This window comes from Rhinoderma darwinii, chromosome 1 (genome assembly GCF_050947455.1).
Source record: "Rhinoderma darwinii isolate aRhiDar2 chromosome 1, aRhiDar2.hap1, whole genome shotgun sequence".
Lineage (NCBI taxonomy): Eukaryota > Metazoa > Chordata > Amphibia > Anura > Rhinodermatidae > Rhinoderma > Rhinoderma darwinii.
In genome coordinates, this window is record NC_134687.1 from 202,179,245 (window position 1) to 202,195,505 (window position 16,261).

At 41.7% G+C, this 16,261-nt stretch overlaps 1 protein-coding gene across 1 annotated transcript in view; it reads left to right on the forward strand.

Annotated features, from left to right (window-relative positions):
• PPEF2 (protein phosphatase with EF-hand domain 2) overlaps positions 1-16,261 on the forward strand; it is a 48,672-nt gene that overhangs the window by 19,591 nt on the left and 12,820 nt on the right. The window contains exons 6-13 of the mRNA XM_075849830.1: positions 656-831; positions 6,796-6,910; positions 7,889-7,935; positions 9,127-9,293; positions 10,196-10,232; positions 11,096-11,245; positions 11,721-12,134; positions 13,663-13,848. Coding sequence (XP_075705945.1) covers positions 656-831; positions 6,796-6,910; positions 7,889-7,935; positions 9,127-9,293; positions 10,196-10,232; positions 11,096-11,245; positions 11,721-12,134; positions 13,663-13,848 — 1,292 coding nt within the window. The remainder of the gene's footprint in view (positions 1-655; positions 832-6,795; positions 6,911-7,888; positions 7,936-9,126; positions 9,294-10,195; positions 10,233-11,095; positions 11,246-11,720; positions 12,135-13,662; positions 13,849-16,261) is intronic.

A 16,261-nucleotide genomic window follows, 5' to 3' on the forward strand; every position in this document is an offset into this window, starting at 1 on the left:
TATTTAGTTCACAGAACATTGCCTAGATTGGATAGAATTGTATCCACCTATCAGCTGAGAACAGACCTAGGTATGTATGGTTTTCAGTCTATGGATGTAAATAAGGGTATGTGCACACACACTAATTACATCCGTAATTGACGGACGTATTTCGGCCGCAAGTAGTGGACCGAACTCAGTGCAGGGAGCCGGGCACCTAGCATCATACTTATGTACGATGCTAGGAGTCCCTGCCTCTCTGTGGAACTACTGTCCCATACTGAAAACATGATTACAGTACGGGACAGTTGTCCTGCAGAGAGGCAGGGACTCCTAGCATCGTATATAACTATGATGCTAGGAGCCCGGCTCCCTGCACTGTGTTCGGTCCGGTACTTGCGGTCGAAATACGTCCGTCAATTACGGACGTAATTAGTGTGTGTGCACATACCCTAAGAGTGTTTTCATTCACTGACAGCTAATAAAAATATCAAAAATTGTGAGGAATTGGGAAACAAAATATATAAGACAAATTTTACAGGGATTAAACATTATTAACATAAAACCGGAAAAGCAAGGACTTGAATACATTAAAACACAAAAAAAGGAGTAGCTCAAATAAACTCCCTTCACTTTATAAATCTAAAGTAACATGTGATGTTTTAACTTTTGTAAGGGGATTTCATCTGCCGTATGTTTACTGAGGAGGAAAACTTAAAAGACACGGAGCTAGAAAAATACTGTGACTACGAATCAATTGAGGTGCCAGTGTCTTACACGGGTCCTCGACTGACATTTCCTTTAAAGCCTAGCCATGCCGCGGCCTTAGTGGAAGCTTTCAAACAGAAGCAAGTAAGTATAACCTGATGAGCTCATTTTAGTAAGTCTTGTGGTGGGCGTCAGCGCTGGACATTTTAACATTTGCTTGTAATGTAATTTTAAAGTATCTGACTCTTAACTTTCTCCATGTCTATTGTTAAGACATCAGCACTACTGAAAAGGGCCCACAACCGTATTTTTCATCCGTAATTATGGACCTATTAATTTTTATGGGCTACAGACACCTTTACGTATTTTTATGGATGGGTGTGCATGCCGTATAAATGATGGACCATGTCCTTTTTTGTCCGTAATTACGGCACGGACTCCCATAGAAGTCTATGGGCGCTTCCGTAATTATGGACAGCTACGGCTGTAATTACGCAAGCGTTGCTATGCGACGCCAGGGGATTACCCAAGATTCCTCCCTGGTTTTTTTTGGGATCCGTAAATACAGATGCATTACGGTTGCACTACTGACCGTATTTACGGACACCATTCCGTATACGCGGATGATATACGGATGACTATAAATGACTACGGATCCGTATTTACAGACAGTATTTACAGATGTATGAAATCTATGGAGGTGTGCATGGGGCCTTAGAGGGTGGTGCTGTTTCTTTATAATGGATCATTGAAACTCCAATTCCTAACTAGGATATGTATAACTTTTTGTCAATATGAGCCACATACAATAATATATGGAATGGACCCTTTAGTGCTGGCAGCAAGTCACTCAGACGTATCATTATTTCCCCACTGAAAAAAGATCAATTGCCTCCTTAGGGTATGTTCACACAAGGGCGTCCGTAACGGCTGAAATTACGGGGATGTTTCCGCCTGAAAACATCCCCGTAATTTCAGCCGTAACGGCATGTGCGGGCGCTTGAACGCCGCATCCATTACGGACGTAATTGGCGCTGCTATTCATTGGAGTCAATGAATAACGGCTCCAATTACGGCCAAAGAAGTGACAGGTCACTTCTTTGACGCGGGCGTCTATTTACGTGCCGTCATTTGACAGCGGCGCGTAAATTACGCCTCGTGTGAACAGACAAACGTCTGCCCATTGCTTTCAATGGGCAGATGTTTGTCAGCGCTATTGAGGCGCTATTTTCGGACCTAATTTGGGTCAAAAACGCCTGAATTACGTCCATAATAAGTGCGTGTGAACATACCCTTAAACTGAACAGTATACTTACAGCCAGCTAGTGTCTCCACAACAGTTCCATTCCCACTAAATGCCAGTGTCTCCATAACACTGCCAGCCATATTGCACCTATAAAAGTGCTAGCCACAGTACCCATTATATTGCCCCATAAAAAGGCATCAACAAGTGCCGACACCCCAATCAGAGTGCCCCATAAACGTATAAGCTGCTGTGCTTCTAGTCTCCAACACATTGCCTTCATCAAAATGTCAGCCGGACTACCCCCAGCGTCACCCACTGGCGTAGCTATAGGGGTCGCAGCGGTCGCAATTGCGACCGGGTCCCGAAGCCAGGGGGCCCACTGCCCCCCGCACCACATCAATAAAAAGTTACTATAGTAACTCGGGCCGCGGGCCCCTGTTACTATAGTAACAGACTGTACTTACCTTCCTGGTTCCGGATCGCAGCGGAGGTCCTGACGTTAAGCGCTGTGCGCAGCGCATGATGTCACAGCACTATGCGCCGCGCACAGCATCGAGAGGAGAGAACTTCCGCCGTGGCTGAAGAGGAAGGTAAGATTAGCCCTGACTGGCACATAGAAAAAATATTTTATTGAAATAAAAAAACACAACCCTCATTAACCATTTTGTTGAGAATAAAAAAAACGCCGTCATTGAAGTCCTCGTATTCGAAGTCCAACAACCGAAACTGTAAAAAAAACACAAACACAAACACACAAAAATAATCAGTAACACATAAAGAAGCAAAATTATTATTCTTACCTTTCCTGGGTCCAGCGCTGGAGCCGCAATGTCAGCGAGCTGGGCCCTATATCTAATCCGATCATGTGTGATACTGCCTGCTGAGCCCTGTATCTAATCCTATCATGTGTGATACTGTCTGCTGAGCCAATGTATCTAATCCTATCCATAGTTTATAGGGTCGTAGTGCTATAGATATGCTATGCTGTCTCCTATACACACATTTTTTTTTTTGGGCGGACACATATGTATTGGGGCTATTTGCCCTGACATTTTAAGCCCTGAGGGTATGTTCACACGGCAGCGTCCATTACGGCTGAAATTACGGTGCTGTTTTCAGGAGAAAACAGCATCGTAATTTCAGCCGTAAAGGCATGTGCAGGCGTCTTTCGCTGCATCCATTACGGACGTAATTGGAGCTGTTTTTCCATGGAGTCCATGGAAACGGCTCCATTTACGTCTGAAGAAGTGACAGGCACTTCTTCGACGCGGGCGTCTTTTTTTACGCGCCGCCTTTTGACAGCGGCGCGTAAAAAAAATGACCGTCGGCACAGAACATCGTAAGACCCATTCAAATGAATGGGCAGATGTTTGCCAACGCTTTTGAGCCGCATTTTCGGACGTAATTCAATGCTAAAATGCCCGAATTACGTCCGTAAATAGGGTGTGTGAACCCAGCCTTAGTGACGCCCCCGGCTGCTAGTGCTGCATTGTTGGGTCACTTAGGAGACCCAGCGATGCAGCTGAAAGCTGCGGACCGTCGGCCACCACGTTTCCTGCTAAATAATGTCAGCCACAATACCGGCTGGAGTGCTCAATTACAGTGCTGCCAACACTATCCAACAGTGTCCCTACTTATATATTTTATGTGTATGTATGTATACATAGACCGGGACTATGTAAGAACAGTTGTTAAGGGGACCAGGACTTTTCTTGACTTCCTGACAGTAATCCTATTAAAGAACATTACATTGAGCTTCAGAGCTGGCCTTACGTTGTATGGTACCCTGTGCGGTACCTTCAGTTGGTGTCTCCTGAATGGTGTACTGCCACATAGGGTCGTCACAATACCATAATTTGGACTTTGATACCGATATTTGTGTAGTATTGAGATTTTCGATACCAAAACGATACTTTGCCAACAGTATTAAAAAAAATAAGTTCTTTCATTTTCTGATGTGAGGCACGAGGTGTGATGAATTTTGAATGTGCAATTTTGAAATTAACCCCATCATGTTTATCAGTCATAATGGACAACATTGGGTTAATGTGTAAGGTACATGATGGGGTTAATTAATATTAATGTGTGGCACATGGAGGTTAAATTCATCACACATCGTGCCTTATAAGTGAAAGAAAGCAGTTTTTATTCTATTTTTTTTATAGCGTACACATCATAAACGATGCAAAAAATTGTTGTGCAGGTTATTACGGCCACGAAAAATAAGAATATGTGTATATTTTATGTATTGAGACTTATTTAATGTTTATTGTAAAAAATGTGAATGTTTATTTTTTTTATTTAACATTACTTTATATTTTACTTTTTTGCTATATGCAAGTACATTAACCTGTGTACGGATAGTACACAGGCAGTTGTTAGGACATACCTAAGTATGCCCTAACAGGAAATATGGTAAGACAGACCTGGGTTCCTTCAATGGACCCTGGGCTGTCTGCCCATATATGGTATGTCCCTCGATCACGTCATAGGGAAGTGTCACAGGGATTCCCTGTGACACGATTCAAGGGGCATCTCCCCTTGAATGCTGCGGTCCGCTTTGATCACAGCATTCAGGGGAATAGCGCCGGAGATGAGACGTTTCTCACATCTCCGCCGTTGGAGCGGGCCTGCGGCTGAGTAATACAGCCATTGCCCCGCTCCTGACAACAAGTGCGCACGCGGTCAGCATGAGGTGATGCGGCCGGCGCTGCACTAATGAGCGCAGGCACTGAACACCGTACATGGGAGTGTTTTGAAGTGCGCCTGCCATGTTCTGTCTTCAGTGCTGACGCTCATTAGTGCAGCGCTGGTCGCATCACCTCATGTGGACCGTGCGCACTTGTCAGGACTCAGGAGCGGGACAATTGGTGTATAACACAGCTGAAGCCCCACTCTCATACATTCATGTGTTACAATGCTAAGCTGTGCAGCAGCACAGCTTAGTATCGAAATACATGAAATAACGGTATCGAACCGTTTGAGGGTGCACGGCATCGGAACAGTATCGAAGTTTCGATGCATCGTGCATCCCTACTGCCATACAATGAAAGAATAACTATTACATACAGTACCTATTTATCAGTGTTGTGCAGAATGGTGCCCCAATAAGGCTGGGTTCACACGAGCATATTAACGTCCGTAATGGACGGACGTATTTCGGGCGGAAGTCCCGGACCGAACTCAGTGCAGGGAGCCGGGCTCCTAGCATCATAGTTATGCACGATGCTAGGAGTCCCTGCCTCTCCGTGGAACTACTGTCCCGTACTGAAAACATGAATACAGTACGGGACAGTTGTCCTGCAGAGAGGCAGGGACTCCTAGCATCGTACATAACTATGATGCTAGGAACCCGGCTCCCTGCAATGAGTTCGGTCCGGGACTTCCGGCCGAAATACGTCCGTCCATTACGGACGTTAATGTGGTCGTGTGAACCCAGCCTAAGGGTATGTGCACACGATAGCAGGCATTTACGTCTGAAATGACAGACTGTTTTCAGGAGAAAACAGCTGCCTCGTTTCAGACGTAAATGCTCCTCCTCGCATTTTGCGAGGCTTCTCTGACAGACGTAAATTTTGAGCTCTGCTTCATTGAGTTCAATGAAGAACGGCTCAAATTACGTCTGAAAGAAGTGTCCTGCACTTCTTTTGACGAGGCTGTATTTTTACGCGTCGTCATTTGACAGCTGTCAAACAACGACGCGTAAATGACAGGTTGTCTGCACAGTACGTCGGCAAACCCATTCAAATGAATGGGCAGATGTTTGCCGACGTATTGTAGCCCTATTTTCAGACGTAAAACGAGGCATAATACGCCTCGTTTACGTCTGAAAATAGGTCGTGTGAACCCAGCCTAATCGTCAACAATACATTTGTCTAAAAGAAAATCTTAAACCGTGCTGCCACCACTATACAGTGAAAAAAATAATATATTGTGTTTGAATAAAACCAACATACAAGGACCAAATAAGTACTCCATATATAAAGTAATCTAAGACCAGTGCTGTAGAATGTCTAAATAATACTGCTATACAATCAATTTTAAGATTGGAGGTGGTCATAAGCCTCAGGTGCAGGCCATCAGTAGCGCCCCCTCCAACAGTGATGTCTGATGCATCCTGTGCAACTGCACAAGTCGCGCACACCTAAGGCTGGCCCTGGTCAACTTTATCGTAGGCTGCATCTAGCTCAACAGCAAATGTTGATAATATAGACCTTATTTAGGTTAAAGGAAAAGCGTTATGTATACATTTTTTCAAAATAAAAACCAGATAGTGAAACATAATCTTTTTATATTTTTTGATTGTTGAGTTTTTTTTATTCTATTTTCTGTACATGATTATGGGGGCAGCCATCTTGCCTGAGCAGTTAACAGCATTTAGAGATATGCTTTACAGCATCCACATGTTCTGTAGGAACCTGTGAACAGGAGGGGACTCATTGACTCCAATGGGAGAGGCATGCTCTGTGACCTGTGCAGCGGTCATTGTGCAGGAAAGGATAGGAGGGGCGCCGTGTCCATCCCCTATTATCAATGGCGGATCCTGTGTTATCTATATAGAGGTGTTACCATTCATTGTAATCCAGTTTGTGATGATCATAAGATGACAGCTGAGAAGTGATCTCTACAGAACAGGAAGTGTCAGTCTATTGTGAGGCTCAGTGGTCAGTGAAAGCTGCAAGATTTTAGGATATTTTTTTAATATAGATAATGACAAAGAAAAAAAAAAAAATCACCCAAAATTCTTTAAAAATATGTTTAACATTTAAACAACAGGTCAGGTTGCAAATAGTATTGGTAACAAGCTAAAGATGTATGATTCCAAAGGGTGTCTTATTCTCTCTCACGGTTTTTCCTAGTAGCAGCTACATGCACATTATGTGCTACATCTTTTACATGAGACAAGGAAACAACTAAAACAGCTGCCAAATATAAAACGTGTGTCAAGCAGTTATGGCAAAGAGATCACAATATGTGGTAAGAATTTTTTTGTGTATTTTAGTGACTGGATTAAATATTTTATTGTCATAGGAACAGACACAATGGCCCACACTTACTAACGCTGTCTAATAGTTACCAGACCAAACACAAAATGTATCACTGTGGTGCATACTGCAGGCTCGTTTTGGTGAATCTTCCATGACCTGTTAGACACTTTTCCGTATTCCACTTTTGATTTGGCTTACTTTGCACCATAATCTTGTGGCCGGGTTTTGACACATTTTTGGCACACAGTCGCAAGTGACACCCCTTTCTGACTAGACAAGTCTTTATCCCACTAAGCCACTCTACCTTTTCGGAACACTTTTAAAAAGTGTCTGGTGAGGTGTAAACCTCAAAATGCGCCAATTTGCGCCAACATTTTGCATATTTTATTTCATACTTTCTAGACCCAGAGTAGTAAATCTGCCCCAGTATCTTATTGCTAATTCTACACATTCTATAAGCTATGATTTTTCCAGCGTGCCTATATGTTTTTACCATGTCTGGATCACCAAATGTTAGGGCAGTGCCTTATAACTCTTCAGTGCTGTCATAAGAGACAGCCATACTCACCACTACCTTCTTGATCACTAAATACACAGTACTGAATACACAGAGTGCTGTGTATAGAATTCAGTAGGATTCATCACTTGATCCTTGAGCGTCAGCGATCCAGCGCTGACACACCAGCGGTCCTCCCGGTGAGTGTTTGTATACAGAAACATGTGATCACTGCAGCCAAACAATGGGCTCAGCAGTAACGAATCGTATTTCTGGCATAATGACAGGAATGCAACAGGTGACCACTGAGCCCCCTCGCCGGGAGGACCGCCGTGGCGCCAGCGCTGCATCGTCCGGGAAAAGGATAGGTGAGTATGATTTGTTTCTTTAATTCAGGACATTTGCAGTGATTACTTAAACAGTTTAGGAACCCGAATAACCTTTATAACATGAATCTTCTCTCTTATCTAGGGGACCTGCATGGCAGACTGGATGACTTGTTTCTCATATTTTACAAGGTATGTGGTAAGGTCAGTTTATTCATCTTGTGCAATATACACAACCTGCATGATGTAATAGTAAGTATAATGGGAGAACCACCATAGACCAAGTTTTAGTTTTTACTGTTTTGGTTTAAATTGGACAGATGAAGCACTTGAATTATGGGTAAATAAACATTGTCAGATATCCAATATAGGAAAATATGGCAGTTCTTGGAATCTATGCATCTTACTTCATTTGTTTTTATTCTGAATCTCACAATGGGCCCATAAATCTGAATATACTTCTAGGTAAATTTCACTCCACATTGCCCATTCAAACTTTTTTTTATAGTGTGTCAAATTTTTTAGAAATGTTTATGCTGCAAATGTATGATATATATTTTTACATACTTTGAGTTTTAATAATTATTTTGTGTTCACATCTGGGTGAAATGGATGTGTGTTATGCAAATTTATAAAAGAATATATACCAAAAATCGTCTGCAAACACATGGCAATGTGTGGCATACGTTCACATTCATCACCTCATTGACTTATTTTATAAAATAAGATATAAGGTTTGTTGCGGTAAACAATATTGTAAAATCCTACAATGTTTAATACTCCCAAAAAAAAAAGTATTGACACATAAAAAACAATGGGGAACATCAGCGATACGATCCTAAAGATTTGCTGTTGGGGGATGGTCAGGAGCCCCAGTACACATTAAATAATAAGCCAGTCCTGCTGAAATGGGGGGGGTTTTAGCGGACATTGGTCTAATGACTATGGCAAGCGTTATACTATATAATATATAGCATATACTAATGGCTGCTCTCAGGCTAATAGAATCTATTCACTAAGTATATTATTTCTATATACGTACTTGTAAGAATTGAGATTTGATAAGCGCTTATCTATCACACATTAAGAAACAACAAAAGTCACCAGAGTCACTTTCAGAAGAAGAAAGGGCAAGTTACTGCGGTTGGAAGACAACCCTTTCACACGGGCTGACAGGATTTTGTCTTTCACCCTTATTATGAAATATGTCCATTAATATTAGTACTAGTTAGTACTAGTTCTATCTCGTCACTCTGCAGCGAACTTGAGTCATTATTTATACATTTCTACACAAGAAAGTAAGCAATTCCATTAAGGTGAGCCGTCCATATAGTCATGGACAGGTACATTATGACTTTACTGAAGATGATTCTTTCTTGCCAGAACGGTCTTCCATCACCAGAGAAGCCTTACATATTCAATGGAGATTTTGTAGACAGAGGGAAGCAGTCTATAGAGATCTTGATGATCCTTTTTGCATTCTTACTGGTTTACCCCAAGGTTGTCCATTTGAACAGAGGAAATCATGAAGACTATATGGTTAACTTGAGGTAATATTTCTACAAAATCCTATATGTTACTTAAAGGGGTTGTCCGATTTCAGCAAATTAATGTTATTTTGCGTAAGGTTAAAAGTTATACCATTTTCCAATTTACTTTCTGAATTATTTCCCCATGCTTTTTAAGATCTCTGCTTGTTGTTATTCAGTAGTTACATTCATTGTTTACTTCCAGTAGAAAAAAATTCTCTTTATCGTCATGTGATGGACACAGCGCTGATGCACACACTGTTAGGGTATGTGCACACGATGAGAGGCTTTTACGTCTGAAAAGACAGACTGTTTTCAGGAGAAAACAGCTGCCTCGTTTCAGACGTAAAAGCTCCTCGCATTATGCGAGGCGTCTGTGACGCTCGTAAATCTTGAGCTGCTCTTCATTGACTTCAATGAAGAACGGCTCAAATTACGTTGCAAAGAAGTGCCCTGCACTTCTTTGCCGAGGCAGTCAATTTATGCCTCGTAGTTTGACAGCTGTCAAACGACGACGCGTAAATGACAGGTCGTCGGCACAATACGTCGGCAAACCCATTCAAATGAATGGGCAGATGTTTGCCGACGTATTGTAGCCGTATTTTCAGACGTAAAACGAGGCATAATACGCCTCGTTTACGTCTGAAAATAGGTCGTGTGAACCCAGCCTAAGCAGCCGTGCACCTGCATCACATGACAGGCACAGAATTGTATTTACTGGAAGTAAACAATAAAAGTTCCTACTGAATAACAAGAAGCAGAGATCATGAAAACTGTGAGGAATTCATATAGAAAGTATATTGGAAAATGGTATAACGTTTAATTATACAAAAAAAAACACCATTTATTTTACCGAAACTGGAGAACCCTTTTAAAGTAATAATTTATTTAAAATTATATAATATTGTTTTTTTCTTCTTGAGGTATGGATTCACAAAGGAAGTAATGAAAAAATATAAGGTATGTTTGCTGAAATTACACTTTTTTGAAGCAAAATCCATAATGTAAGAATTAAAAGAATGGTCTTGAAAACTCAGACAGATCTACGATCTGAAATAACTTGCTTTGTTTCAGTATGCTTACTTAAAGGAGATCCAAGAGAATGCATTAAAAAAAAAGGCCCTGTAGGGTATAGTGAAAATGAGAAAATTGTTTTTAATACCTTATTCCTATGCGGAGATATAATGGCTTGAAATGGCAGGCCCAAATCCTGACGCTGCACTCCTGAGAAATCTGATGCATTTGGTGTTACAACATCTGTCAAAATCAGCCTTCTCACCGAGACAATCAGATTGCTTCTTTCACTTTCAAAAGGGCTTCTGCAAAATGAGAGCTTGTACCTGATTGGTTGCTATAGGCAACTACTCCTCTTTTCCACTTTGATCAATCTCCCCATAGTGTGCATCCAAACCCATCCATATTAATATCTGCTTCCTACCAAGCAATGATAAGGGCAGTTATCTATGTACGTGTGGGCTTTTAGTATGGGGGATCATTTGAATCCACAAAAGACCTCTATCACAATGAAAAAAAATCTGTCATTAGTACAGCCTCAGGCTTTGGGCCTGTAAATTAGAGGGATGACGTCTCAGCATACAATCCCCTAACACAATTTCCTTTTTTTAATGAGGTTATACCTATAGCACTGTGCATTATGTGTAGAACGAATAACAATGAGTTTAAGCGAGGAGAAACAGGTTACATCTTGTTAAAACATGGGGTTTGGAGTGCTAATAGTCTAGATTTTGTACAAGATTAATTTGTCTATGGTTTCCATGTTGTATACCTTCTAACAGAATCATATTGCTTCTTGAACTTAAAAGGTTTATGGGAAGAAAATCCTAAAAATGCTACAAAATGTTTTCAGCTGGCTTCCATTAGCAACGTTAATCGATCAAAAAATACTAATTACCCACGGAGGAGTGTCTAATTCTACAGATTTAGAGATTTTATCTAAAATCGATCGACACAAGGTATCACATTACTTCCTAAATTAAAAGATAGCTTCCTTGTACTAGATTTTCCATTTCGTATGTATATCAATGATAATATGTTTACAGTAATGAAGATTATTTTCTATATTATTAAAGGGGTTATCCGTCTTATTAAAATTTATGGCCATCAATATTAGATCAGTGGGGGTCCAACCGTCGGACGAGTGCCACAGCCTCTTCATTGTTTACATGGTTCCCTTCTCCACTCGTAATTGCATGTGCCTTTACATGTGTGGACAGTGGTGCAATACCTTGCACGGACGCTTCAAATGTAACGGCGTGTGCAAGTACAAACCAGGAGAAGGACCATGTAAAGAACTGATCAGCAGGGGTGCCGACAGTTGGACCCCTGCCAATCTAATATTCATGGCCTACCCTAAGGATAGGCCATCAATTTTAATAACCCGGACAACCCCTTTAAGTATATAATAGCATGTTTATTATGTATCTTTAGTTTGCATCTACCTTACGGCCTCGGAAAAAGAAAGAAAAAACTGACAAGACAGAGAAGATACAGGACAAACCTTGTCAGGAAACATTTACAAATGGAGACTACACCTTATCAGTAGGGACAACTTGGCCCCCACAACCAAGAAGTGGTTCATTCTCATACAGTCCCTCTCCAAGCCTCCTGCCTGCCTACAAGGGCAAAAGATCTGCTAGCAGCCCAACTACCATATCAATTGACAGAAAGGAGATCTCCAGACGAGTGCGGGAATCTGTGGATAAAGAGCTGGTAAAATGTCGCAGACAAGTGGGTTTCACAGAGACCTATATAGAGCCTGATAGTCCTGTGTCTGTATCCGAGTCTGAATCTGATCCTGGAGAAACGCAAGAATATGACATGGATAATGAAGAAAGGAAGCAGGTACTAATGTGTGTGTTCACTTTAAAAATAAAAAGAACTTTATATATAGCTGGTAAACAGAACAATAAATAGATTTCTAAAATACTTGCCTTCCAGACCGCTGATAAGGGAACATCCAGACAACACTGTCAAGCTGCAGTTATAGGGGGAGGTTAAGACTACTCAGGCAGATTGTTGTTATAGGGGCGGTCTAGACTACTCAGGCAGATTGTTGTTATAGGGGCCGGTCTAGACTACTCAGGCAGATTGTTGTTATAGGGGCGGTCTAGACTACTCAGGCAGATTGTTGTTATAGGGGCGGTCTAGACTACTCAGGCAGATTGTTGTTATAGGGGCGGTCTAGACTACTCAGGCAGATTGTTGTTATAGGGGCGGTCTAGACTACTCAGGCAGATTGTTGTTATAGGGGCGGTCTAGACTACTCAGGCAGACTGTTGTTATAGGGGCGGTCTAGACTACTCAGACAGACTCTAATAGGGGTAGGTCTAGACTACTCAGACAGACTCTAATAGGGGTAGGTCTAGGCTACTCAGACAGACTGTTGTTATAGGGGCAGGTCTAGGCTACTCAGACAGACTGTTGTTATAGGGGCAGGTCTATACTACTCAGGCAGACTGTTGTTATAGGGGCAGGTCTATACTACTCAGGCAGACTGTTGTTATAGGGATAGGTCTAGACTTCTCAGACAGACGGTTATAGGGGTAGGTCTATACTACTCAGGCAGACTGTTATCATGGGTGCTCCAGACTACACAGCCACACTGCTAGGGGGAGGCCCAGACTACACTGCCAGACCCTTGTTATTAGGAGAGATCCATACTACACAGCCAGACTGCTGATATAGTTGGTGCTCCAAACTAAAATGGCTAGACTGCTGTTATCTGCTATGCAGCAACCTTGATAATCCTGACCTGGAGAGGTCACTATAAACAGAGCTAAAAAACAAAACAAAACTAATGAAAGTATATTACAATGTGGTTATTTTATAATTACTTTTTTTTATTGCTTTTAATTAAAAGTTTTTTTAAAAGGGAAAATCTGGGATTTAAAAATTGTTCACTGGGGCACAGACATGCAGGTAAAAAAAAGGGCTGAACCCCAAATTGTTACCACAAAGTTAGAAGCATACAAGTGTCCAAAATGTCTTGGTATACTGAAGCTTTAAGATTTCACTGGAACGAAGGGACCTAGGCTAACCCTTTAAAAACAACCACATAGCATTCTCCCTCCTCCACTAAACTTTACAGTTGGCAACTGACACAGGTAACATTCTCGTGGCATTCACCAAACCCAGACCCGTCCATCAGACTGCCAGATAGAGCTGCGTGATTCGTTACTCCACAGAACATGTTTCCACTCCCCCGTGCCTATATGAATAAGTATTGTTGGTGCATTATCTGTGTTTTTGTTTTGTTTTTTGCTACTTTTTATCCTTCATTTATAATCTACCTAGTGACTCTGAAAAAGGTTTATGAATTTATTTCTAAATACTGAATATAACCAGCTTTTATCATTTCTATTTTCCACAGATTGTTGACATACTCTGGAGTGATCCAATGGCCCAAGAAGGGTGTAAATCAAATAACGTTCGTGGTGGGGGGTGTTACTTTGGTCCTGATGTCACAGAAAAATTCCTACGGAAATATGGGTTGCAAATGTTAATCAGATCTCATGAGTGCAAGCAGGAAGGATATGAGTTTTGTCACAATGGAAAGGTAAATGCAAAATTGCTATTGTTTTTTTTTACCCTACTGCCTCATGCACACGACAGTGTGCGCCGACCGGGTCCCGTCATTGTTCCGTGAAAAGACAGGGCATGTCCGATCTTTTCACGGATCTGAGAATTGGGTCAGTTTTCACAGACTCTATTCACCCGCTAAAGTGAATGGGTCTGTGAAAACTATCGGATGCCACTCGGATGCCGTTAAAAACGGGCTGAATGGCACTCGGTCGTGCGCAACTGAACTAAATAGTGAACAAAATAACCTAATTTTTAATAATCCACCTGACAATATTCTTAAATAATGTAGTGTGGGGTTTTAGCTCGTATCCATACACAGGCTCACTTCTGAGACCATAGGCTTGGTTTATTTAAAAAACATAAAAATGTCCAACATAAAACAGGCTTCCTTATTTGTAGAACATCAGGCAACAGTGGAAACAATAAGGTCCTTACTTGAGGCAAAAGTAAAAAAAACAAAACAGTTTAGTCTCACTAGTCTGCAATGTTAGTAAACAGCAGTAGCTTCAGCTACAGAGCTTGTCTAGCCTAGGGAATAGCCAGCGAATGTTTTCCCTTTTAGGGTATGTTCACACGCAAACTCAAAAACGTCTGAAAATACGGAGCTGTTTTCAGGGGAAAACAGCTCCTGATTTTCAGATGTTTTTTAAGCCACTCACAATTTTCGCTGTGTTTTTATGTCAGTTTTTGGAGCTGTTTTCTATAGTCTATGATAAACGGCTCCAAAAACGACTGAAGAAGTGACACGCACTTCTTTTTCTCGTCCGTTTTATTACACGCCCGTTTTTAAAAGTGGCTGCATAAAAAAAATGGCCTGTTGGAACAGATTGACGTTTTTCCCATTGAAATCAATGGGCAGATGTTTGGAGGTATTCTGCTTCCGATTTTTCGGGTGTTTACTGCCCGAAAAACGGCCGAAAATAGGCAGTGTGAACATACCCTTAGTCTCTAGCTTTCACACCCAGTCACATGTGTTCTGCCAGTATCCTTTTAATTAGGGCTGGCAAAAGCTCTATGGCATATGGGAATGACCTTCCCATCCCAGCTCTTCGGTGACTTCTCAATCCTGGACCCAAACTCCAGTTAGATAAAGCAACCAGAAAACTATTGTTTCTGGTGCATATCTTTTAGAGGATCTACAGTGCATTTGGAAAGTTTTTAGACCATTTAATTTTTTTCACATTCTGTTATGTTGACGCCTTGTGAAATAATAAAAAAATAATTCAAGTTTTTCCCCATTATTCTGCACTCAATACCCCATAATGACAGAGTGAAAACAAAATTTCAGAAATTTTTGCAAATCTATTGATAATGAAAAATTCAAATTACGCATGGACATAAGTATTCAGACCCTTTGCTATTACACTTCAAATTTAGCTCTTGGGGCCCCCCATTTCTCTAGATCATCTTTGAAATGTTTCTACACCTTGATTGGAGTCCACCTGTGGTAAATTCATTTGATTGGACATGATTGTCTCACAGCTGACAATGCATATCAGAGCAAAAACCAAGCCATGAGGAGGAAAGAACTGCATGTAGAGCTCAGACAGGTTTGTGTGGAGGCACAGATCTGGAGAAGGGTACAAAAAAAAATTCTGCTGCAGTGAAAGTTCCCAAGAGCACAATGGCCTCCATAATTCTTAAATGGAAGAAGTTTGGAAAAACCAGGACTCTTCCCAGAGCTGGCCGCACCACCAAACTAAGTAATAGGGGGAGAAGGGTCTTGGTAAGAGAGATGTCCAAGAACCATATGGTCACTCTGACTGAGCTCTAAAGATCCTGCAGCACTCCACCAAACTGGGTTTCATGGCAGAGTGGCCAGAAAGAAGCCTTTCCTCAGTAGAAGACACATGAAAGCCCCCTGAAGTTTGCAAAAAAAAAAAAGCACCTAAAGGATTCTCAGACTGTGAGAAACAAGATTCTGTGGTCTGATGAAACCAAGATTTAGCTTTTTGGCCTCAATTCTAAGCGTCATGTCTGGAGGAACCTAGGCATTGCTCATCACCTGCCCAATACCATCCCTATAATGAAGTATAGTGGTGGCAGCACCATGCTGTGAGGGTGTTTTTCAGTGGCTGGGACAGGGACACCGGTCAGGGTTGAAGGAAAGATGAATGGAGCAAAGTACAGAGATATTCTTAATGAAAACCCGATCCAGAGTGCTCTGGACCTCAGACTGGGCCGAAGATTTACCTTCCAACAAGACAATGACCCTAAGCACACAGCAAAGACAACATGGGAGTTGGTTGGAGACAATACTGTGAATGTCCTTGAATGGCCCAGCCAGAGCCCTGACTTGAACCCAATCGAACATCTCTGGAGAAACCTGAAAATGGCTGTCCACCGACGGTCCCCAACCAACCTGACAGAGCTTTAGGGGATCTGCA